This window comes from Notamacropus eugenii, chromosome 4, assembly GCF_028372415.1.
Source record: "Notamacropus eugenii isolate mMacEug1 chromosome 4, mMacEug1.pri_v2, whole genome shotgun sequence".
NCBI classification, from domain to species: domain Eukaryota; kingdom Metazoa; phylum Chordata; class Mammalia; order Diprotodontia; family Macropodidae; genus Notamacropus; species Notamacropus eugenii.
Window position 1 is genome coordinate 38,155,259 of NC_092875.1, and position 24,120 is coordinate 38,179,378.

A 24,120-nucleotide genomic window follows, 5' to 3' on the forward strand; every position below is an offset into this window, starting at 1 on the left:
TAACTGTGGGATTCTGGGCAAGTCACTTAACAGTGTTTGCCTCAGTTTCCTCATCTGTCAAGTGAGTTGGAGAAGGAAATGGCAAACCACTCCAATGTCTTTGTCAAGAAGACCCCAAATGGGGTCCCAACAAGTCAGATATGACGGAAACGACTCAACAGCTTCCATGAAGCCTTTCCTATCTGTGACCCCTTCCAGTTTTTGGAGCTCTCTTCTCAAATAATGTGATGTTTAGACAGCTGAGTAGTGCAGTGCATAGAGCTCTGGGGTCAGGAAATTTGTCTCAGACCTCGCACTTGGCTGCCCAACCTAGATCTCCTAAATCAGCCCTCTATTCAGTCAGGCTTCTTCTATTGATACACTTGGAATTATATCATTATGGTGGTCGTTTTTTCAATCAGTTTCCTTCAAGAATCCATTTGGGGACCAGAAACGATTTCATAGGCTTAGAGAGAAGCACCTTGGGTACAATGGCAAGAGTAGTAAACTGAGAGTCACGAGACCTGGGTTCGAATATAAACTAGCAAACTACTTGACCTCTCTGGGTCTCAGTTTTCTCACTCAAAAGCAGAATAAAAACTCTTACTCTATCTTGGGGTGAGGGGTGAGGGATTTTAAGGGAAACTTTGTAAACAGTTCTAAAACGGAAGTTATTATTAAGAGTTCATTGGTACTTTCTTTGATTTCCTCCCAGGCTTGAAAGAGGCCTCTCTGGGACCTCAGGGTTCCCTCCCCCACTTTCCTTCCTCATTTTCAGAACTGATGTTCCTGGCAAACTAGGGTGGGTGACTGGATATTCTGGAATCCTAAACTAACTTCAATTAAAGTGGGGAGGGAGCCCTGGGAAGGGCAGGGCAAATACTCAGGGAGGCTCTTGTCTGTAGGACTCTTAGCAGATTTCACTCTCCAATAAACAGAAGACAGATAAACTCGGGCCCCCACCTCTTACTGACCTTCTGTAATATTTAACAGCCTGTGAACTGATTCAGGGAGAATGAAACAGAATTAGGAAAGAACATGTGAAATGGCCACAATAATATCATTCACAAAGAACATTAAGATAAAAGTTGTCATTTGTCACCACTAGTTTTGGCCCTAGAGTAGACAGGAGGAAATACAAGTCCCTGCTTTCATCGGAGAGGCTGGAGGCTATGGGTGGAGTAGTCACTGTCCGATGTGATCTCAGTTGATTTTGCCTGTTCTCTTTGTTTCAATGACTTGCTCCTCCTAGAAGGAGGTTGGATGGAAAGCAGAATATCTAGAAATGACAATCCCCCTTAATGCCCAGTGGTTTTTATCTGCTGATTCTCTCCATTGTTGGGGTGTAAGGTGTGTTCAGGGAGGACTAGTAAGAGCTGGTGTAACCCTTTTCAGGGCTCCTCATCCACCGCCACCCAATTCTCACCTGTGTCTCCCAGAAGCTGTAGCATGCCCCGTGGCTACAGCCTGGCAGACAGTCTTGGCAGATAGGCTAAACCTGGTGTGGGGTACCTGACAGCGTGAGTTAGGGAGTTGTCTACCTAGGCATGTGAAGTCTTCCCCTAATGGAATGGATGAATGGAAACAATGTGCTCCAATGGCCATGAAGGCAGCAGAAGCAGGAGTTGTGGAGCGCTTAGTGCTTCATCAGGTAGTGAAGGTCACCTACTACATCCTGGGCCATCGCCAGTCATCTTGACTTTTGTCCTGCTACTACTGGATTTCAATGACTCAGGAAGAGAGAGTGAGGCTGACGATTTTGTACAACTCTGTCTCACCTAAATCCAGTTCATTCACCTGTTAAGACATCACTCTATGATACTGTGGGTCCTCTGACAGTGGACAAGCAACAACAATTTCCGTGGTATCCTACGGAACTTGCTTATACATAGTTGGCTGCATGATGTCTCCCACCTTACACGGTAAGCTCTTTCAGGACAAGAATTATTTCTTTTTTTGTTTGTTTTTAATTCTAATTTATTTATTTTTCATTTTCAACATTCATTTTCACAAAATTTTGAGTTCCAAATTTTCTCCCCATCTCTCCCCTCCCCCTACCTCAAAATACCATGCATTCTGATTACCCCTTCCCCCAATTTGCCCTTCTTCTATCACACCCCTCCCTTCCCTTATTCCTATGTCCTCTATTTTCTTGTAGGGCAAGATAGATTTCTATACCCCATTGCCTGTATATCATTTCCCAGTTCCATGTCAAAACAATTTTTAACACACGTTTTTAAAACTTCCAACTTCTCTCCCTCCCTCCCTCTTCATCCATCCCCACTGAGAAGGCAAGCAATTTGATATATGTTATACATGTGTAGTTATGCAAAAGACTTCCATAAAAGTCATGTTGTAAAAGACTAACTATATTTCCCTCCATCCTATCCTGCCCCCTTTTATTCTATTCTCTTTTGACCCTATCCTTCCTCAAAAGTGCTTACTTCTAATTATTCCCTCTTCCCATTTGCCCTCCCTTATATCATTCCACCCACACCCTGCTTATCCCCTTTCCCTCTACCTCCCTGCAGCGTAAGATGGATTTTCATAGCAAATTGAGTGTGCATGCTATTCCCTCCTTAAGCCAAATGTGATGAGAGTGAAGTTCACTTTTTCCCTCTCACCTCACCCTCTTCTCCTCCATTGAAAAAGCTTTTTCTTGCCTCTTTTATGCAAGAGATAATTTGCCCCATTCCATTTCTCCCTTTCTCCTTCCAATATATTCCTCTCTCACCCCTTAATTTTAGTTTTTAAAATATCATCCCTTCCTATTCAACTCATCCTATGCCTTCCGTCTATATGTGTATAATCCCTCCAACTACCCTAATATTGAGAAAAGTCTCAAGAGTTACAAATATTATTTTGCTATGTAGGAATGTAAACAGTTCAACTTTAGTAAGTTCCTTATGATTTCTCTTTTCTGTTTACCTTTTCATGCTTCTCTTGATTATTGTGTTTGAAAGTCATATTTTCTATTCAGCTCTGTCTTTTCATCAAGAATGCTTGAAAATCCTCTATTTCATGGAATGACCAGTTTTTTTCCCCTGAAGTATGATACTGTTTTGCTAGGTAAGTGATTCTTGGTTTTAATACTAACTCCTTTGACCTCTGGAATATCATATTCCAAGCCCTGCAATCCCTTAATGTAGAAGTTTCTAGGTCTTGTATTATCTTGATTGCATTTCCACAATACTCGAATCATTTCTTTCTGGCTGCTTGCAATATTTTCTCCTTGACCTGGGAGCTCTGCAATTTGACTACAATATTCCTAGGAGTTTTCCTTTTGGGATCTCTTTCAGGAGGCAATCAGTGGCTCCTTTCAATATTTATTTTACCCTCTTGTTCTACAATATCAGGGCAGTTTTCCTCGATAATTTCTTAAAAGATGATGTCTAGCATCTTTTTTTGATTATGACTTTCAGGTAGTCCCATGATTTTTAAATTGTCTCTCCTGAATCTATTTTCCAGGTCAGTTGTTTTTCCAGTGAGATATTTCACATTACCTACTATTTTTTCATTCCTTTGATTTTGTTTTATAATTTCTTGATTTTTCTTTAAGAAATTATTTTCTTCAGTGAGCTTTTGGACCTCCTTTTCCATCTGGACAGTTCTGCTTTTTTAGGGCATTCTTCTCCTCCTTGCCTTTTTGGATCTCTTTTGTCATTTGGGTTAGTCTATTTTTTGAAGTGTTATTTTTCTTCAGCATTTTTTTGGGTCTCCTTTACTAAGCAGTTGACTCATTTTTCATGATTTTCTTGCATCTCTCTCATTTCTCTTCCCAATTTTTGTTCTATTTCTCTTGATTTTTGAAATCCTTTTTGAGCTCTTCCATGGCCTGAGACCAATTCATATTTTTCTTGGAGGCTTGGGATGGAGGAGCTTTGACTTTATTGTCTTCCGTTTCCATGTTTTGGTCTTCCTTGTCACCAAAGTAAGATTCTATAGTCTGATTCTTTTTCTGGTTTTTGCTCATTTCCTGAGTGATTTACTTGACTTTTGAGCTCTTTGTCTTCCAGTGGGGGTGGAGGGTATATTGTCAGTTGCTAGATCCTCCCACAATCTGTAGGCCTAGAGCTCCAGAAAGAGTGGCTGCTGCTGCCCCTGCTGCTGCTGTGGCTGCTGAGGGTTCCTCCACCCCCTCCCTCCCTGTCTCCCTAGGGCTGGGGCTTGACCACTTTATTCTCTTACACAGGTCCCACTGATTTTTTTTCCACTGACCTTCCAATTTGTCCTCGGTGTTTTAGGGTCATGAAGTCTGTAAAATGTCACAGGTGCAAGAGATTCCATCCCCCTAGGGCTGCTCAGGTCCCATCTGTGACTGCACAGCCCACTCTGGTCTGATTTCTTCTCCCAGCAGGGTATGATAGACATTCCCCAGTGACCTTCCAGACTGTCTTGGGCTGGAGATTTGCTTCACTCCATCATTCTGTGAGATGTGTAGCTCCAGAATTTATTTAGTCATTTTTTACAGGTATTTGGCTGGGCTTGGAGGGAGCACTCTAGAAAGTCTGTGCTGTTTGTTACTCTGCTATCTTGGCTCAGCCCCCGACAAGAATGATTTTGTTTTTCTTTTTTTTTTTTGGTAACCCCAGAGTTTAGTTTAGTGCTTGACACATAGTTAGTGCTTAATAAATACCTACTGACTGACTTAATAAGTGCTTATTTGACTAACTTCAAGATAAAGCAAAAGGCATAAATAGTGCTTTAAAAATGCAATGAAAAGGCATCATTAAATTAAAAATTATTATTTATCATAATATCTAGCATGTTTTGTTGTTATTTGGTTGTTTCAATTGTGTCTGACTCTTTAACCCCATTTGGGATTTTCTTGGCAAAGATACTAGAGTAGTTTGCCATTTCTTTCTCCAACTCATTTTACAGATGAGGAAACTGAGGCAAACAGGGTTAAGCATTTCTTCTAAGCAGTTTCTGAGATCTTTCATCAGAGAGAGAGCGGAATCCTCCTAAATCTTTCTCTTAATGTTTGGGAACTGGTGAACTAGTTTCTATGGTTCAGTCACTTTTCAGTTATGTCTGACTCTTTGTGACCCCATTTGGGGTTTTCTTGGCAGAGATATTGAAGTGGTTTTCCATTTTCTTCTCCAGGTCATTTTACAGATGAGGCAAATGACTTGCCTTGGGTCACCCAGCTAGAAGGTGTCTGAGGCCAGCTTTGAACTTGGGAAGACACATTTTCCTGACTTCAGGCCTAGCACTCTATGCACTGTGACATCTAGCCAGGAAGACCTCAGTTCAAATCCAGCCTCAGACACTTACTAGCTCTGTGACCCTGGGCAAGTTACTTAACCTCATTTGCCTGATCAGTAAAATGAGCTGGAGAAGGAAATGGAAAACCACTTCAATATCTCTGCCAAGCAAAGCCCAAATGGGGTCACAAAGAGTCAGACACAACTGAGAAATGAACCACAGAAACTAGCTCACCAGTTCCCAAATGTTCAGAGAAAGATCTAGAAAGATTCTTCTATCTCTGATGGAAGATCTCAGAAACTGCTTAGGAGAAATAATAGTAAATGACATCATTACTTAATCTAGCAGAATGTATGTATGCATCACCCATAGTGGGAGGGTGCGTGGCCCTAAGAACAATGGAACAGTATGGACATGTGGAGATCACCAGACTTGGAACAAAGGATTCATGTGGATGAGTAGAGTATATGACAAGAGTGACATATCTTGGATTGTCAGCTGGGCACCCAATGGTTTTTGGTCTTGGGCTAGCACAGTGTAAACTACCAGAGTTCTACGTCTGAGCAAGACAAGGAAAAGGCAGCTTTCATCTGTCCAACCAGACCTGACCAGTTTGAATGAACACCCTCAGGGATCTCAAGGCCACCAGTCACTTTTCAAAGGCTTTGGGAACATGAACTCCTTATTCGTGTGAATTTCCCTGGATGATGTTGTTACAGTCCAGAGTGCTGGGAACCCCGGAATTTAAGAGTAAGAGGCAAGGGTTCTGACTTGAAAGAATTCAACTCAAGCCTTCTTTAAGTCAGAGACAAGGTTTGCTAAAGCACTGCTTGGGGGTGTGTGTGAGATTTTAAGAATTTGAGTATTTGGGCTCTGGCAACCCTCCCCCCCCCCCCCCCCCCCCCCCCCGCCACATACACTTTGAACTTCCCCAGAATTTTAACACGTGACCCAGTCCCCAGCATTTGCCTGAGATATTAACTCATCCCAAGATAATCTTTTTAACTGTCCTTTCACTGTTCCTCTGACCCAGCCCTAACCTTCAATTCTCTGTTACTTCTAACCCCAAAGAAACTTCCCAGAAAAGTATGGGAGAGAAGAGGAATTGACTGACTACCAAACTGAAGGTCTACAGAGCCATTGTGCTGATCTCATTGTTCTATACCTGTGAAACCTGGACAGTCTACCAGTACCATGCCAGGAAACTGAATCACTTCCATTTGAATTGTCTTAGGAAGATTCTGAAGATCACCTGGCAGGATGAGGTCCTTACTCAAACTAAACTGCCAAGCATTCCAACTATGCTTCAGAGAGCACAATTGTGATGGGCTGGCCAAGTTGTTCGAATGCAAAATGTATGCTTGCCAAAAAGACTATTTTACGGAGAACTCACATGGGGCAGGCAATCACATGGTGGTCAGAAGAAGTGATACAAGGATACTGTCAAGATCTCACTTACGAACTTTGGAATTTATTGTGTGACATGGGAGATACTGGCACAGGATCACTCAGCATGGTGTGCCCACATCAGAAAGGGTGTTGTGTTCTATGAGCAAAGCAGAATTGAGACAGCACAAAGAAAACACAGGATACACAGATTTTGAGTATCCACTCCAAACATTCACACAAGACTATTTGTGCCTGACTTGTGGTAGAGCGTTACAAGCTAGTCTTGGTCTGATCAGTCACAGTTGGACACATTGAAACTTGACTTTACCATAGTGATATCATTTTGGTCCTCTGAGAATGGATGATCCCCCCTGCTATACCTCCCAGTTGCCTCCAGCTGTTTCCCACCGATGATTATATCACTAGTTACCCCATTCTCATCAAGACCACCTCTAGATCTTTCCCATGGACTTTCTGTATTTAAGCTCCATCTTGCCTCCATGAAGGCACTCAGATTCAATCTAGCTCAGACTCTGTCTAGCTGAGATTCTATCTGGTCTACTTGTTAATACAAGTGTTACAAATGCTTAGGCTCGGTATGGTGAATCTTTAATAAACTTTTTCTTTGACTTTAAGAAGGCTTGTGTCAAATTCATTTGAGCAGGACCCCGCATGTCAGTATTTTGGGGTCCCCAGCACCCCTAACCTCAACAATCCCAACCTATTGGCCACTCCTAGATCTCATGCAAATCTTCCCCCCAATATTTTTCCCTATAAAAAAGGTCAGTCTCATCTACCAAATGCAAGGTTCTTAAAAATCCTGCTTTCTTCTATTGCTGAAATAATACACCTTATCTCTGACTGAAAGAAGACTTGAGTTGAATTCTTTCCAGGTATACCTTTTGCCTTTGAGTTTCAGGGTTCCTGGCACCCCTAGATCACAATGTGGGAAATTAATATTTCTCTCTTATATTTAATAACTAATTATTGTATTAGGATCAAGGCTTTTCCCCTTTTCTACTTCCTCATTCAGAAACCAACCAGCATGGGAAATCTCTCTTAGAGATTTACCCAGGCCAAGACAGAAACAGACAATAAAAGAAATTCTAAATTTAGGCTAATAAGTATATCCCTGTTCATTGTGCTTACTCAGACAGTTCTGGGGAAATGATGATCCTCCCTATTATCAAGACAGGTGATAGGGAAATTGTGTCTCTTTGACCAAGATTCAAGTGACCCAAGTCACAGCATCCCAAGAATGCTCACCTCCCAATCAGAGTTGATTAGATACCCCTCAGGAACACTTACTCTTTGAAGGGCATATAAATTGTGAGCCCACCGGCACGAGGGGTCTTTTGCCTAAGGGAGACAGCCAAATGACCATCCTTTTCTTAATAATGTGTTTGCTTGCCTTATTAATAAAATGATTAAGCTGCCCAGAAATCATGTCACTCAAACCATTTTAATGGTCACAATGACCTCATTGCCTCTGGTGAGACACTAGGGGAACATGATGGAGGTGTGGCTCCTCTATCTGTTGGCCTTTTCTTTCCAATCTTTCTCTCCTTTCATCAAACTCTCACTCAAGAGAATCCAGAGCCCCCATCATCTTCTAAATACCAGAAGATGAAGGTCTCTCCTTTCCCATGCTCTTCCCCATAATGCCTTTCACAAGATGACTTAAGTGATCCATCTCCATCAATGAGGAGAGAATTATACAAATGATCTTTGAGCATCAGATTTTATTCATTTGATCCTGGAGATAAGAGAAATTCCATGGGATTTTATGGAGTAGAGGGTGACATAGTGACCTGACCTCTTCTCTGTTGCCTCTGGGTCACCCTTGCCTACTGGCCACTCCTAGATCCCATCCAAATCTTCCCATAAATATTTTTCCGTATAAAAGAGGTCAGTCTCATCTACCAAATGTGCCAAAATGTTAAAAATCCTGCCTGGGGGATTTTAAAATTTCGCTAGCAGCTTCACCTGAGACTCAGTTTCCTTCCCTGCCAAATGGGGATGGATGGTGGGATCCCCACCTCACAAGGTTATTGGGACAGACCAAACAGAGAACATCTCAGCTCTGCCACTGACTGACTCCCTGTGTGACCCAGGTGAAGTTACTTAAACCTGAGCCAAACTGGCAAAAAGGCAGGGTGGAACCAGATGATCTTTCTCTTCACTTCCAGATGGAAAACGAGGATGATTCTCCATGCGGAACTTTAAAAGAACCAGTTAAATATCAGCTACGGTTATTACGGCTTCTAGGGTAAAACACCAGGCTGTTAGGGTGGGGGAGGGGGCCTGGTTACATAGCCTAAGCCAGAATTTCTTACCCTGAGGTTTGTGAAATCGCAAAGGAAAAAAAAATTATATCTTTATTTTCTCTATAATGGGTTGATTATACTTTCATTTTATGCATTTAAAAAATGATTCTGAGAAGAGGTCCTCCAGGAACCACGTAAAGGATCCAGGATATAGAAAAGGTGAAAAATGCTTGGCTTAAGAGGACTCTGGGAAGGGAACCTGGGCTAAGGAGAGGAAAGGTGGGTTGGGCTTTATTGACCAAGGCTCTTCGGTGAAAATGGGCCTATTTTAAAACCTGCACCTGTGGCGTCAGGGGGAGAGTTACCTTTGCCTGTTAGCGTGAGGTTAATCCAAGGTCCACACAAGGGTGGGGGAGGAAGAAGGTAGAACTGGCCTGTGCTGAGTGAATCACCTTAGAAACCTCCCCTGGGCAGTCAAACCAGTTGATCTGCTGCTTCTCTCTTTAACCCTGCATAGTCTGACAGCAACTCTTTTTAGCAGGGCACCAGCCTGGGCACCAGGCCTGGCAGTCAGGAGACCCCTAGAGCTCACTGTGTGGTCTTGGGCTATTGGGTACCCACAACTTCCTTTTTTTTTTTTTTGTGGGAAAGTTGTAACCAGAAGGATTCTGCTTTTGCTGGGTTTTGGGGTCCCATCCTATGATTTTATTTTTTTAAGGGAATTATATTAATACCTGCTTGGCAACTTGTAGGCTTGTGGGAGGGAGTTGACTGAGGGCACTTAGGGGCTAAGTAACTTGCCCAAGGTCAAACAGCTCCAAACAAAGGACCATAAATTTGAAGCTGAGGTCATCAAATCCAATCCCTTCCTTTTACAGATGAGGAAACTGAGTCACTGAGATGCTTAATGATTTGCCCAGGGTCACACAGAAGGGATAGTGTCGAAAGCAGGATTAGAACCCAGATCATCCTGACTCTGAGACTAGTTCTCCATCCACTTTTCCTTGTTCCCTCTCTGGTTGTGGGATCATAGATTTAGAACTAGAAAGGCTGATAAAGGCTAACAGTTCAACTCCTCTCCTTCTACAAAAGGGAAAAACCTGGTCCTTGGTCACACTGTTACACTCTTGGACTTAGAGGATTTATATCTGAAACAGACCTGGGAGACTAGAAGAATGAAGTCCCCTCAATCGAAATAAGGAATCTTGGAAGAGGGTTTAGAGGAAGATACTGAGTCCTGAAAGGACCTTAGAGACCCCTGAGTCCAATCTGCTCATTTTATAGATGTGGGTTTGTTGTTCAGTGGTTGTATTCTGTCCGACTCTCTGTGACCCTATTTTTGGGGTTTTCTTGGCAGGGATACTGGAGTGGTTTGCCATTTCCTTCTCTAGCTCATCTTACAGATGAGGAAACTGAGTCAAATGGGGTTATGTGACTTGCCCAGGGTCACTCAGCTAGGAAGTATCTGAGGTTGGATTTGAACTCAGATCACCCTGATTCCAGGCCTGGGGCTCTATCCACTGCCATCACCTAGTTGCCTCATAGATATGGGACTAGGGCCTAAAAAAGTGAGATAATTTGCCTGAGGTGGAAGGCTCACCTAGATCTAGCTTCTGTTTCCAAATCTCTAGCTCACTTTCCCTCTTTCCACTGAACTTGGAGCAAAATCCATTGGGTTGTTTGGGGGAGGGGCTCTTTCCCTCTCTTGGGGCCCATCTTTCCCTTTCAAATATCCACTATACGCCCAAAGAATTCCAAGGCATGGAGACTGTGGTTTCTAGAGCCATCAAAGGGAGAAAGCATGTCTCTCCCCCCCACCCCCAATGTTGGTACTTGGGCAAAGCCCAGGCGGTCCTAACCTTGTTACAGTTTAATTAAGTCTCTAAGTTCCTTCCGACTCTCATTTTCTATTGTTTTAAGAGCACTGTCCTTTCTCCCTTCTGGAGAGAAGAGATCTTCTCAATAAATAAAGATTTCTGTAGCTGGTGGCTTTAGCCTAGCCCTCTCTTCAGAGCAGAAACCTCAGCTCCGACTCTTGTCAATTGACAAGCATTTATTAAATGCCTCCTGTGTATCAGATACTGCGCAGAGAGCTGGGGTTACATAGAAAAAACAAAAACAATCCCTGTTCTCAAGGAGCTTCTGTTTACAAGTAGAGGAGGAGACAAAGCACACATGTATGTGGACATATGCATGTATGTACATACATATACATACGTGTATGTGTGTCAGGATAGATAGGATACATACATACACATACATACGTGTGTGTGTCAGGATAGATAGGATACATATATACATGTGTGTCAGGACATACAAGCTAAATGCAAAGCAGACAGGAGGTGACTTTAAAGGGGGATGGCATTTGCAGCCCGGGAGACCAAGAAAGGCCTTCCAGAGAACATTGTACTTAAGCTGAGTCTTAAGGGAGAAGGATTTGCCTTATAGCCCTGTAACAAAATAACAGACATGGGCAGAAAATAATGATGTGTGAAATGGTGAGTGGTATAGACTTGAAACCTCTGAAGAGGAAGATATGGATGAGGATTTTTCGAATCCCCTATTTCCTTCAAAACTCTGCCCAAGCACCCCCTTCCTCATGGGGGGAGGGGGCTTTCCTGACTTCCCAGCTACTATTGTAAATAATATATTTTAATAAAGATTAATGCAAATCTCTCCCAAACCCATTTTGAATTAATTTTGTACGAATTTATGATATGAATATATGTTGCCTCTGTCGGTGTCTTAGTGCCTGTCACATCACATGCATTTAAAACGCTTGGTGATTAACTAGAGTGGGCAGGAAAGGCATTGTGGTGGCAAAGACTCATGCTGGCAAAAGAAGGACACGGAGGTAAGCCTGGCAGGGCAAGAGAAAAAGCACTACAGATTTCTGAGTCGCTTTAATCTACACTGGGCGATAGATCTCTGGAAGGATGAAAAACACCAGCTTCCCTTCTTGGGGAAGACACTGACATGGCTCAGTTCTATGAAAGATGAAAGCTGTGGAATCAAAGGCAGCAGAGCGGATAAGGACGGCATCATCCTGGGCATCGTCTGTCCAAGGTAGGACGAGCTTCCCCAGGTCCTAGCCGGCTTTGCTATTGTTTGGCATATGATGAATACCCTAGGGCTCTGGTTATCCTTGGAAGCAGCCACTGTGTCTCTTGGCTTCTCATCAGATCAGCTGCCTGCCCCTAGTCAGCATCTCTCTAGGGCAGCTGGGGCAGGAGGTTTAGGAAAAACATCTGCCATCCTGGCAAATCACTATTTAATGCACTAATCAAGCTCCCAGGGTTGCCCCAGGAGAGGGAAGGGGTGGGGAAAGCATTGAAAAGAACTGGAAACTGACTCTAAGAGGGGAGATGTGCCTTTGGAAAAAGCCTGGGGGATTCAGCTGCCAAAAAAGCAAATTAGAAAAGAGATTTAAAAAAATAGGACTAATCAGTGATGGTGGGGCTGCAGGAAGAGGGATATACTTATAGGCTGTTGGTGGAGCTGCAAATGGAGCCAATCATGCTGGAAAGGAATGAAAACAATTTGGAATTATGCTTAGAAAGTAACCAAAATGTTCCAGACCCCACAGCATGGCACCATGGATGGAATGCTGGCTCTTGGAGTCAGGAAGTCCTGGACTTCCCTAGACACCTGCTAGCTGAATGACCTTGGTCAAATCACTTTAATTCTCTGGGCTTTAGTTACTTATATGTAAAACGAGAGGGCTGGACCAGAAATCCTTTGAAGTCTCTTCCAGCTCAAAATCTATGATCTCTGAATGAATGAATGAATTTTAAAAGCATTATTAACTATTTACTCTGTATTACCATAAATACAAATAGATAAAGCAAAGACAGCCTTTGTTCTCAGGAAGTTCACATTGTAATCCAGGAGACATGGGTGGGGCAGATGGCAAGACTCAAGTCTTAAATGTGCAGTTTGGGGCAGATGGCAAGGCTGGGCAGGCCTTAGGTTATGTAAGTCTATCGATAAGTACATCTCTGACCCTGTGATCCATTGATCCCGTTGCTAGGCATGTACTTGAAAAAGGTGGCAGACAGAAAGAAAGGCTCCATCTATACCAAAATAATCACCTAGTACTTTTTGCAAAGAACAGGAAATGAAACAGATGTGCATTGATTGTGGAAGGGCTAAGGAAATAGAGGTACGTGACTGACATGGAAGATGGATGTGCCTTTAAGAACTGATGAATGTGAGGAATTTGTAGACACATGGGATGATGAGTAATATAAATTGATGTGAAGTGAAGGCAAAATAAATAGAAAGGATAATAAAATGCAAATGAGCAGAGAGAGAGAGAGAACCATGCCATACTTTTGCATAGTAGATACAGTACCTGATTTTTAATCAGGAAGACCTGTTTTGAGAATTCCCCAGGGGAAGTTCATATTTTATTGAGAGACATACAGTATGGTAAAGTGGGAAGTGGACCAGATTTGGGGTCAGCAGACCTGAGTTCGAATCCCGGCTCTGCCCTGTATAACCTTGGCAAACTCCTCAACTTCTCTGAACTTGATCCCACCTTCTGTGAAATAGGGTTGATATCAGCACTTACCCCAAGGCTATGGTGAGACCCAAAGGAGATAAACATAAACAAGGAGATTTGAAAAAACCTTAAAGTGCAGTAAAAATGTCCTTTGTTTTTGGCCTGGACCTATGATTTTTATCACAGGGAGGGAAATTCCAAGATGGAAACTTTCTCCCTAGATTCCAACCTTCAATTTCTCTGTAATTTAGTCTGAATAAATGGCTTCAGACCACAAGTGACTAGCCCTACAACCAGTATGTTCCAGAGGCTGGGACTTGAACCCAGGTCAAGGAAATACCAAGGCTGTTCCTTCATCCACCAAGAAGCCACCATGCTGCTCATATAAACATCAGGCCCCAATATCTCCCTCCAAGGCACTGAGAATGGGGCTGGGAGAGGAAGCCTGGGCTGAGACAAGACTTGGGTCTGAATCCGGACTCCACGGCATTGCTTGCCTTCTCATTTACCCTCCTACAGCCTCAGTTTCCTCATCTCTGAAAGAGGGAGGATCAAATTTGTGTGAGGGAAGCTGGATGTGATTCCCCGCCCTCTCCCTGGCTCTGTTCACACAGCCATAGCCACAGAATGTAGTCCCAGGGGATGGGCTTTGTTTTATTTTCTTTTTGCTTTGTTTGTTTTGGAGGTGGGGATGAAGCTTAGATGTGTTAGCTAGATAGACAGCCCAGAAATTCTTTCGGGAGGTATGGGTGAGGCCCCTCATTTCTGTACTACAGCCCCAGCTTTCTGATTGTTTTCTCCGGGCTTAATTGGCTGTAATCCATCCTCCATTGGCTGTCAAGTTGATCTTCCTAACGTGCTGGTCTTGACCAAGTCAGTCACTACTCAACACACTCCAGTGGCTCTTCTAGGATCAAACATACAATCCTCTGTTTGGTGTTCAAATTCCCTTTTGGGTTAGATGGCTGGGCATGGAGTTAGGAAGACCCAAGTTAAAACCTGGCCTCAGATGCTAAATATGTGGCCCTGGGCAAGTCACTTTACGTCTATTTGCCTCAGTTTCCTCAGTTGTAAAACGGGGGTAATAAGAGCAGCTATCTCCCAAGGTTGTTGTGAGGAACAAATGAGATAATAGCTATAAAAGGGCTTAGCACCGTGCCTGGCACATAGTAGGGGCAGATTCTCTTCCTTTTCCTTAACTCAATGAGGCAATAAACATGGATCAAGCACCTACTATGTGCCAGGCCCTACCTCACCGCCCTCTTGATTTGGGGATCCTGGCTTCCTTGTTGTACCAGGCACATGTCGCCCATGCCTAGTATGCTCTCCTCCTCCCCCTCATCTCCACTTGCTGGCTTCCTTCAAGACTCAGCTCCTGTCTTATCAGAAGTCGTTCCTGGCTCTCTCCCCCTCCCCCCACTCCTCTCCCACTCCTTAGAGTTGATGCCTTCCCTTTGATTATCTCCTGTTTATAACTTGTTTGTTCATACTTACCTGCCTGTGGTCTTCCCCATTAGACTAAGCTCGAGGTCTTTCTTTGTCTTTTGTCTTTGTCTCCAGGGTTTGGTACATACAGTACATGGTATGTAGTAGGTGTTTAATAATGAACATGCTCATTGACTTGATTTGAGTCAAGAAGGGAACAACTTAATTGGCTGAGCAAACAATTAGCAACACCTCTGGAAGGTTTAAATAGCTCAGGCCAGAAATTTCAGCAGTTGGAAAGGAGGCGAGATTGCAAGCCAGAACCTGCCCTTGGAGAATCAGAAGAACATACATTCAGAACTGGAAGAGGCCTTAGGAGACAGATCCCTGCAAGGTGGTGGAGGAAGGTGTTGTTTTCTTCTTCCTATCCCCCACTCCCTCCAATGGTCATATAATTTTGAAGGGGAGCTACTAGACCAATAGAAGACACTTATCCAGTGAGGAAGGGAGTACCACTCCAGACAGTCACTCAAGGGAGGAAGCAGCTTTAAGGAGCATGATCCCTGGCAGCCTAGAAAAGAGTCAGCTAGGCATTACACCCCAGGGGAGGCATGTGAGGACTCTGTGAAGACAGAAAAGCCTACCAGGAGTTGAACTACCTTTGCCATGCATGTATCCTGTGTGTGTGATGCCCTACCATTATATCCTGTTTGATATCACTCTTCCCTTGGGTGCTGTTTAGGAATGTGCCAGATTTATGGCAGTGAGGATGTTGGGAGGCAGCATGGGCCAGGCAAGTCAAACCACCATCTCCCTTCAGAACCTGATGGAGACTGCCCAGTATCCTGAACACAAAAGCCTTGAGAACAGTAATGCTTCCAGCCCAGTGCCCTCAGTCACTATCCTAGGAAGTAACTGTGGTGGAGATACAGCCTGGCAACTGCTTCTGCAGGTGCTACAGAGCCACTCACTTTCAGCCAAGCAATCAAAAAACATTTATTAAGCACCTACTAGGTGCCAAGCACTGTGCTAAGTGCTGGAGACACAAAGAGAGGTAAAAGACAGTCTCTGTCCTCAAGGAACTCACAATTGAATGGGGAAAGATCACATATAAAAAGACCTAGAAAAGGAAATCCTTGCCCCCAAAGATGGTTCTACATCAAAAACTAATATGCTTTTATCAGTGGAAATGGCAGAGACATTAACAGCTACATCTTAAGGACTGTGGAACTTTTCCATCTGACCTACTGCAGAAACCTCCCATAGGTGCTATCTTCTTCACTAGTTGAGTGGGGGCTCTTCAAGAGCAGGGACGGTCTTACTTTTCTATTGCTTGTGCTTTACCTTTTGTAAGGGCTTCATAACTGAGTCATTCATTCTGATTATCTTAGTAAATGCCTTTACTAAGGGTTGAGTTTACAGAGTAATTAATTGTTACTAAGAAGCACACCAGTGGGGACCCCTCAGCTATAATGTTAGAAACAGGTTGGAGGAGTACTCCGTAAGAGTGGCTACAATTGCCCCAATTGTTGCAGGAGGCTGGTCAGGAAATGAGGTCACATTATAGGGATCACTTTATACATTGTGGACAGTCATTTTTATGATTGCTTCCTCATTAATGTGACTTGCATGAAAAACTGGTTTGCAGAGGTGAATGTGGGAGAATTTATTATGGAAGGGAAAACATTCAAATATAAATAGCTTCAGGTCTGTTAAAAGGAAACTGTCCTAATACTATTTATGTGACTTTGGGAGAGTTGCTTAATCTCCCTCGGGGGCCACAGTTTGACCCTGGTGATCATTAGTCATCTGTCCATTCCCCTTGGGGGAAGCACTTCCTCCTTGGGTCTCGGTTTCCTCAAATGTAAAATCAGGAGGTTGCCTCAGAAGGCTTCTGAGCTCCCCTTCAGCTCTAGAATTTTGACAGTTGGCATGGCCTAGGGTGGGGGGCAGTGAAGGAGTTGACGTCAGATTCCTGTTACCGAGCAGGAAACTCTCTCCCGCCCTCCCTTCCTTGGCTGAGACAGCACAAAGCACACAGTCGTCTGGCACAGGCACCAGTACGCACGCAGACAAGTCTCTCTCCCTTCCATGCCAGTGTCTAATTCCCTTTTGACTGGTCTGGAGCACCAGGGCTCAGCACAACCCACCCATGTTTGCTAAGGAAAGGTCAGTTCTACTGGCCTTGGTCCTACCTTCCCTGTAGGTGAGGACACAGCTCAATTCAGCCCTGGTACTTCTCAGGAGGAAGGCCTGCTGGCTGCATGGATCACAAACCCACATCCTGCCCGGGTGGGTGGCCTTTGTACAGAGACATCAAGGCAGCAGAAGGAAATTCAAAAGGTTTGGGGGGTGAGAGAGCAGTCAGGTTACTGCTTCTAGCTCAAGGAAGCCAGAGGAAAGAATGTCTGGCCAAATTCCAGAATAAGGTGAAAAGGGTGGTGGTGGGTGAGGAGGAATCTCATTATGTGGTAAGACTGAGAGCTTTGGATAACCAAGTAAGAGTCTATAAGTCATGGATTATGGCAGCTAAGTGGCATGATGGGAATCAGGAAGACTGAATTCAAATCCTGCCTCAGACACTTCCTACCTGTGTGATTCTGGGCAAGTGTTCCCCCCACCTGCAATCCATGGGGATGAGCACCTAATTCACAAGGTTGTTGTGATGAAAGCGCTAGGTGTTAGCTCTAGGCACCCAGCTCTGGAGGGCCCTGAGTTTTGAGCTTGTTTTCTTATGGACAAAATGAAGGGCCTTGGATGAACTTTAAGGTCCCTTTCTTGTACTAAATCCAAAGAGCTGGGGTAGCCTTTGACCTCTGTTTACTTATCTGGAAAACAGAGAAGGATGAGAGGCCAGTCTTCATAGAGCCCACAGGACAGGAATGGGGAGGGTCAAGAAGCATTTGCATGTGCCAGGCTTGTGCTAAATGTTTCACAAACATTATCTTATTTGATCCTCACAATATTTGTGTTTTTATCCCATTTTACAGCTGAGGAAACTGAAGCAAACAGGGTTTAAGCTCAAGGTCACATGGCTAGTTAGGGTCTGAGGCTGGATAGGAACCCAGGTCTTCCTGACTCCTGGCCCAGTGCTCTGTCCATAGCACCACATCACTTAGCATATGGTCCCTTGGGAACCTGCCAGGCTCAGATTGGTTGCCAGAAGAAAGTTCCTGGTTCCCCAGCCCAGGAAAGGGCAAAGCAAACGGGAAGGTGGGAGAATTCTCAGGAATCCAAAGCAGTCCCAGGAACATGAAGGGGGAGGGGAAAGCTCCATGAAAATTCCATTTTATTAACAAGCACAAGTCTCACTGAGGCAGGAGGACCCCCACACACACACATACACGCAAAACTAAGACCATGGGGAAGCCAGCAGCTGGCAGGGCCCTAGCCAGGAAAGGCAGGCCTTGCTGAGGATGCCGTGTTAAGGGTCCAGGGCCCTCTGTTCTCTTCAGCTTCTGAAGCCCTTGGTCCCACACTGACCTCCTGCTCAGGATGGAAATGTGGAGAAGAGGGGCTTGGAGCTTCACAATCTTGTCAACAAGGGGGAGAACACTGCTCCACGGCTCGGATGCCCGTGGGATCACCAGCAGAGAGAGCCCAGGTGGCACTGTGTCAGTTCCAGGGAAATACCCAAGGCCAGGGTCCAGGGAGGGCACGCAGGGAGTCACCTGTGGAACCCAGGGGAGGGCTGCCAATCTCCCATCCAATCAGGACCTACAGGGCTGGAGCAGAGGGAGGAAGACACAGAAAGCAGCTGGTGGCTGGAGGGACAGAGGTAGTACTTTATTGAGAGGAGGGCTCCCCCAAGGGTTTGGAAAAAGCCCAGAACCAGGCTCAGCTTCCCCTGACCCTCCCAGCAACCCTACAAACAGAACAGAACATCACAGTCAAAAGACCCTCAAACAGCAGAGAGCGGAGAAGGGGAAGCTGCCAGTTGGCAGGGCAGGGGCCTAAAGTGCTGCAGATGGGCGCCAGCTACCTCAAGGCAGTGCCATGGTCTGCCCTGTGGCCCGGGTGCCGTCTGGCCCCTCACTCCCCAGGGTTAAGGTTCATTGTGGTTCACAGTGAGACTGGCTTGGCTTCAGTGGCACAGAAGGGAGGAAGACGCTGAGGGATTCCCCCTTATTCCAGCCTGGCCTGGCCCTGTGGCCCACCTCTACCAACCCTTCTCTTCTTAACTCAACAGGGATAAAGGGAGCAGGGCTGGCCCTCCTCCCCTGAGGTCTCTGCAATAAAGGAGGTGCTCTTCCCTGGGACAGATTCAGCCAACTGGGATGCTGTGGTCTTCTCTCTCATGCCAGGGCAGGGGGTGGTGTATGGAGAACTCCCAAGAAAGGGGATGGGTAAGGGCAGGGGTGGTGGCAGATGCTAACCCTCCACAGCTACCACTGGTCTGTTTTCCAGTGGGGAGGATGAGACACTCTCAGCTCCAAGGGATGACAGAGGTTTGGGGAATTTCTTGTGGGACTAACCCAGAGTCTTTCCTAGCTATTTAATGGAGAAATGATTTTTTAAAAGAATAATCAGAAGCAGCTTGGGGCTACACTCAGCTGGGCCCAAGGACTAAAAACCCAGGGAAGTCTCTGCTTAAAAATGGGCCTCTGATTCCCCTAGAAGGTGCTGAGGCAGAGGAACCTGCCAGCACAGGGTTGGGTGGGCACCAGGAGTCCTTTCGAGGACTTACTCCCTCCTGCAATGACCCTGGGACTCAGGCAGGCATGGGGGCAGGGGCAGAGAGAAGACCAGGGGGTGGGTGGGATGGCACTGCCTGGTAAGGGTGGGCATATTTAGGGAGGGAGCACACCTCCAGCCTCTGCTAGGAGCCCAGCCTAGAGGTGCCAGGAGGAAGGAGAGGGCCTGTAGGGAGGGGAAGGGAGCATGAAGCGCTAATGTGCTCAACTGCCCTCTAGGGAGCGGTCTTGAGCCTCTGCCTTCATGTAAGGCGGGCCCCCAGGTCCCAGCAGGTTCTGGGTTGGGCTGCCCTGGGCCTCCCTCGGGGCCTTCTGCCAGCCTGGGCATTGCAGCCTCAGCTCCCATCCTGGGGCAGGGGATGGGGGGTAGAGGGAAGAGGGCCTCACGCCTTGTGCACCTCGCCATGCCCGTCTGGGGGCTCTTTGTGGCGCATCGTCTCCTTCCAGCTGCCCCCGCCACCCCCGCTGTCATCATCTGTGCCTGTTTCCAGTCCCAGGATCTGTCTCTGAACCAGCTTGGCATAGAGGCCACCCTGGGCCAGCAGCTGCTTGTGTGTCCCCCGCTGGACCACGCGTCCCTTGTCCAGCACAATGATGCTGTGTGCCTTCTCCACGGTACTCAGGCGGTGGGCAATGATCAGGACTGTGTGCTTCTGAAGGTTGCCATGGATTGCCTGCTGGATCTGGGGGGATAGAGGATGGGATGGCCGGGTGGGGTGGGACAGGAAGAAGGCAAGGGAGCAGTACGGCTGGCACAGAGAGCACAGAGCTGCAGTCCTGGTCCTGAGTTCACAAGCCACAAGACTGGATTCCCATCCCCTGTATCCCAAGATCTGAGAGCAGCAGAGAACCTCTGTGGCCCACCAGCCCATCTGCAAAGGGGTCCCCTCCCCCCTGCTGTGATGTCCCCAACCACATGCTCACAGCCCACCGCCTCCAGGCAGCTTGGTTCACTCTGGGACACTCTGATCTTCAGCAAGTTCTTTCTACCTCGATGTGACTCTACAACCCCCTGGCACTGCTCCTGGCTGTGATCCTGAGGTCTAAAAACGTAAGGCTCACCCCTGCTCCCCAAATGGGAAAGACCCCTAAGGTGTCCCTCTCCAGGTTAACCATGCCCACTGCTTTAACCAATCCTCTCAGGTCATGGACCCAAGGCCCTTCACCCTCCTGGCTGCCCTCCAGCTTATCAGTTTCTTTATTAAATGGTGAAGCCCAGAATAGAACACAGCACTCCAGCTGAGGTCTGGCGAGGGTAGAGGGTAGTGGGACTTACTCCCCCTCTTCCGAGAAGCTGTGCTTCTCTTAATGTAACCCAAGAACACACTTGCTTTTGACCAACACATAATAATCCTGGTTCATCTTGAGCTTGTGGTCCACTTAGATCCCAAAATCTTCCTCAGAACTTTGGCACATCATTTCTCCCTTGTTCTATGCATTTGAAGTTGACTGTTTTTTGACCCAAGTACAAGACTTTATCTCTACTGAATTTCATCTTAATATATTTGGTCCAGTGATCTAGCCTGTCATTATCTTGTTGGATTTTGACTATCACCTACTGTATTAGCTATCCTCTAGGTTCATTACATTCTCTGCATGCAGAGCTGGAAGGGACTTTAGAGATCTAGTTCAACCCCCTCACTGTACAGAAGGGGAAAATGAGTTTCAGAGAAGCTGAATGGCTTAGGAGCATAGATCATGGATCTAAAGCTGGAATAACCCTCAGGAGTCACTTAGTCCTATCATTTAACACCTGAGGAAACTGAGGCTCTAAGAGGTGAATGACTTGTTAAGGGTCACACAGCCTAGCACAGCATGCCACCTTTTTTAATCTCTACTCCTCCATTTCACAGTTGGGGCAACTGAGGCTCACAGAGGTGAGGAGAATTGTTCAAAGTCCAAAGCAAATCGAGGACTACTGTCTTCCAACTTATCTAACTAAGCGTCACCAAGCACTTTACACAAGTCTACAGGCCTGTCCAAGGCAGGATGGGCCTGCCCCAGACCCACCGGCCTTGTTCTTGTCGGTCTCCCATCCCAATGACCTGGCCCCACTTACCATGTATTCGCTTTCTGCATCCAGGGCGCTAGTGGCTTCGTCCAGGATGAGGACTGGTGGGTTCCGGACCAGGGCCCGGGCCATGGCGACTCGCTGCTTCTGACCACCAGACAGCTGGGCCCCCTTTTCTCCAGTTTCTGTGGCAGGTAACAAAGGTGGCTCAAGATGCTGGGAAAAGTTCAGGGCCTTCCCCAAGGGGGTGAAGCAAACAGGGAAATCCTGAGAACACGTGACTGGCGTGACTCTTCCCACCCACCACCTTTGGCAGCAGCCTCCCACAGCCCCTTCCAGAGAAGAAAGCAGCAAGTTAAAGCTGGTCCCCCTGCTTCTGTGGCATCCACCTGACAGGGGAAGGCTTGAACACTCCTGTCTTGCACTGTGTGAGGAATTCAGAGAAGCATGGGAAGACTTAGAGAAACAGATGTAGAGGAAAGACAGCAGAACCAGGGACAAAACAGTGACTACCAAAATGGAAATGGAATTCTGTATAATGAAAACGACCAAAGAAGACATGAGAAGATTCGCCTCCTAACTGGGAAGCCTTTTATGAGCTAATACAGATTGAAGTGAGCAGATCCAGGAGAACAGTTTATGCAGCAAAAAAAGCAGCTGTGAAAGACTCAAGGACTCTGATCGACACAATGACCAACCATGACTCCAGAAGACAGAGGATGAAGCAGGAGGACCCACCTCCCCACAGGCAAGTGATAGACTCAGGGTGGAGAATGAAATCAGTTTTTGGATATGTCCAATACGGGAATTTTTCCTTTTTCTTTTTTTTCCCAACGGGGGAAAGTGAGAATATAAGGAAAGCTAGGGCTAGGGAGAGAAGAAAGAAAGGAAGAGAAAAAGGAGAGAAAGTGGAAGAAAGTGAGAGAAAATAAATGCTCACTAATTGGAAAATATTATAAAATTTAAATTATAAAAATGACCATAAAGACCGACATAAACAAGCCAAAATAAGAAAATTCTGCTCTGTGCCTTTGCAGCAGTGGGGGCTGAGTGGTGCTGGGGATGGGGGAGGTGTAGAACGCTACATACACAGTCAGATTCAGCTGAGGGCTGGGGCAATTTGGCAGAACTGCTTTCCCCTCCCCCTCCCTTTCTTAATTCTTGTTACAAGAGAGGACTGGCTGAGTAAGGGAAAGGGAAGGGTACATTCAGAAATGGAGATGGCATGAGAAAAGTATAAATAGAAAAGCCAAAAAAAGAATTTGGCAAGAAAACAACTGGCATGTCTATGTGCTTCGGGACATCATTTTGTCTGAGCCGTGTGACAATCCAAGGAGGTGAATGCTACAGATGTCATATCCCCATTTTACAGATGAAGAAGGTGAGGCTCAGAAAAGTTAATTCAATTCAATAAACACGACTGTGCCTACTGTGTGCCAGGCTCTGTGCTAAGTGTTGGGGACACAACAAGAGGCCAAAGAGAGTCCCTGCCCTCAAGAAGTCTGATTTAATGGATCAAGCTGAAAGACTTGCTCCTGGTCACAGAGCTGGTAAGTGTCCAAGGCAGGGTGTGAATGCCCTCCACACTCTGAGGAATTCTAGTAGGGCATCTCCAGTATTGGGAGGGGAAACATTCTTTAGGTATGAAGGCATTCTTGGCACCCTTCAGGTATGTGTGTATGTGTACATGTGTGTGTGCATGTGTGTGCACACGTGTGGCATTCCCACCCCTCAGGGCCCATACCTGTGTTATAGCCATCCTGCAGCTCCATAATGAAATCATGGGCGTTGGCCTTCTGGGCCGCATCCACCACCATCTCGAAGGGCACCGTGGACAACCCATAGGAGATGTTCTCTGTGATGGAGCGGGCAAACAAAACAGGCTCCTGACTCACCAGGGAGATCTGCATGGGGGGAGGGACAGGAGAGGGAGAAGAGATGAGGAAATCAGACAGTTGGGTTGGAATCCATCCTTCCCATTCCACTCAACTAAAAACCGATTCTGGGGAGCATGGAAAACTTATGAGCTATAGGTCAACTCCCTAGTATAATGGATAAGTGCTTATGCCAATCCATCAATTAATCAAGCATTTATTAGATGCCTACAGTGTACCAGCCAGAAGTATTGCTCAATCACCAATTTAAACCCTACAATGTGTTAGGCACTACACAAAATACTGAGGCTACAGTGGCATAAACAAAATAGTCCTTGCCATCCTATGGAGGGTAAAAAGCCCAAGGTCCGGGTGGCCCTGTTGGCCGCTGTCCACTCTCATCCACTGCCCAGAAGACCCCGGCCTACCTACCACTCTGTGTAGGTACTTGTGGTCATAGGAGCTGATGGGCTTCCCATCCAGCAGCACTCGACCCTCCTCCAGGGGGTAAAAATTCTCTAGAATATTGACACAGGAGCTCTTCCCACTCCCTGACGGGCCCACGAGGGCAGTCACCTTCCCCGGAAAGAGGGTGAAGGACACATTCTGTAAGGAAACAGATAAGGCTCAGGGTTCTCCCCCTGCCCTTCAGCCCCCCTTCGAGGCCAAATTGCAGAATGCCAGGCCGCCCAGCCCAACCTGTGGTCCTCCTGAGATGTCTAGGGATGAAGTACCCTCCCAAGGCAGTCTGAGGCACTTTGGGATAGCT

The 24,120-nt window shown here is 46.0% G+C and overlaps 1 protein-coding gene across 8 annotated transcripts in view; it reads right to left on the reverse strand.

The window, feature by feature from the left end:
* Positions 1-18,537: 18,537 nt before the first annotated feature.
* The window catches only part of ABCB9 (ATP binding cassette subfamily B member 9), a 53,926-nt gene continuing 48,343 nt past the window's right edge, over positions 18,538-24,120 (reverse strand). For all 8 annotated transcript variants that reach the window (XM_072600614.1, XM_072600619.1, XM_072600617.1 and 5 more), the window contains 4 exons: positions 23,784-23,957; positions 23,222-23,381; positions 21,526-21,662; positions 18,538-20,149 (listed from right to left, as the gene is read on the reverse strand). In XM_072600614.1, coding sequence (XP_072456715.1) covers positions 19,850-20,149; positions 21,526-21,662; positions 23,222-23,381; positions 23,784-23,957 — 771 coding nt within the window. In that variant the 3' untranslated portion in view covers positions 18,538-19,849. The remainder of the gene's footprint in view (positions 20,150-21,525; positions 21,663-23,221; positions 23,382-23,783; positions 23,958-24,120) is intronic.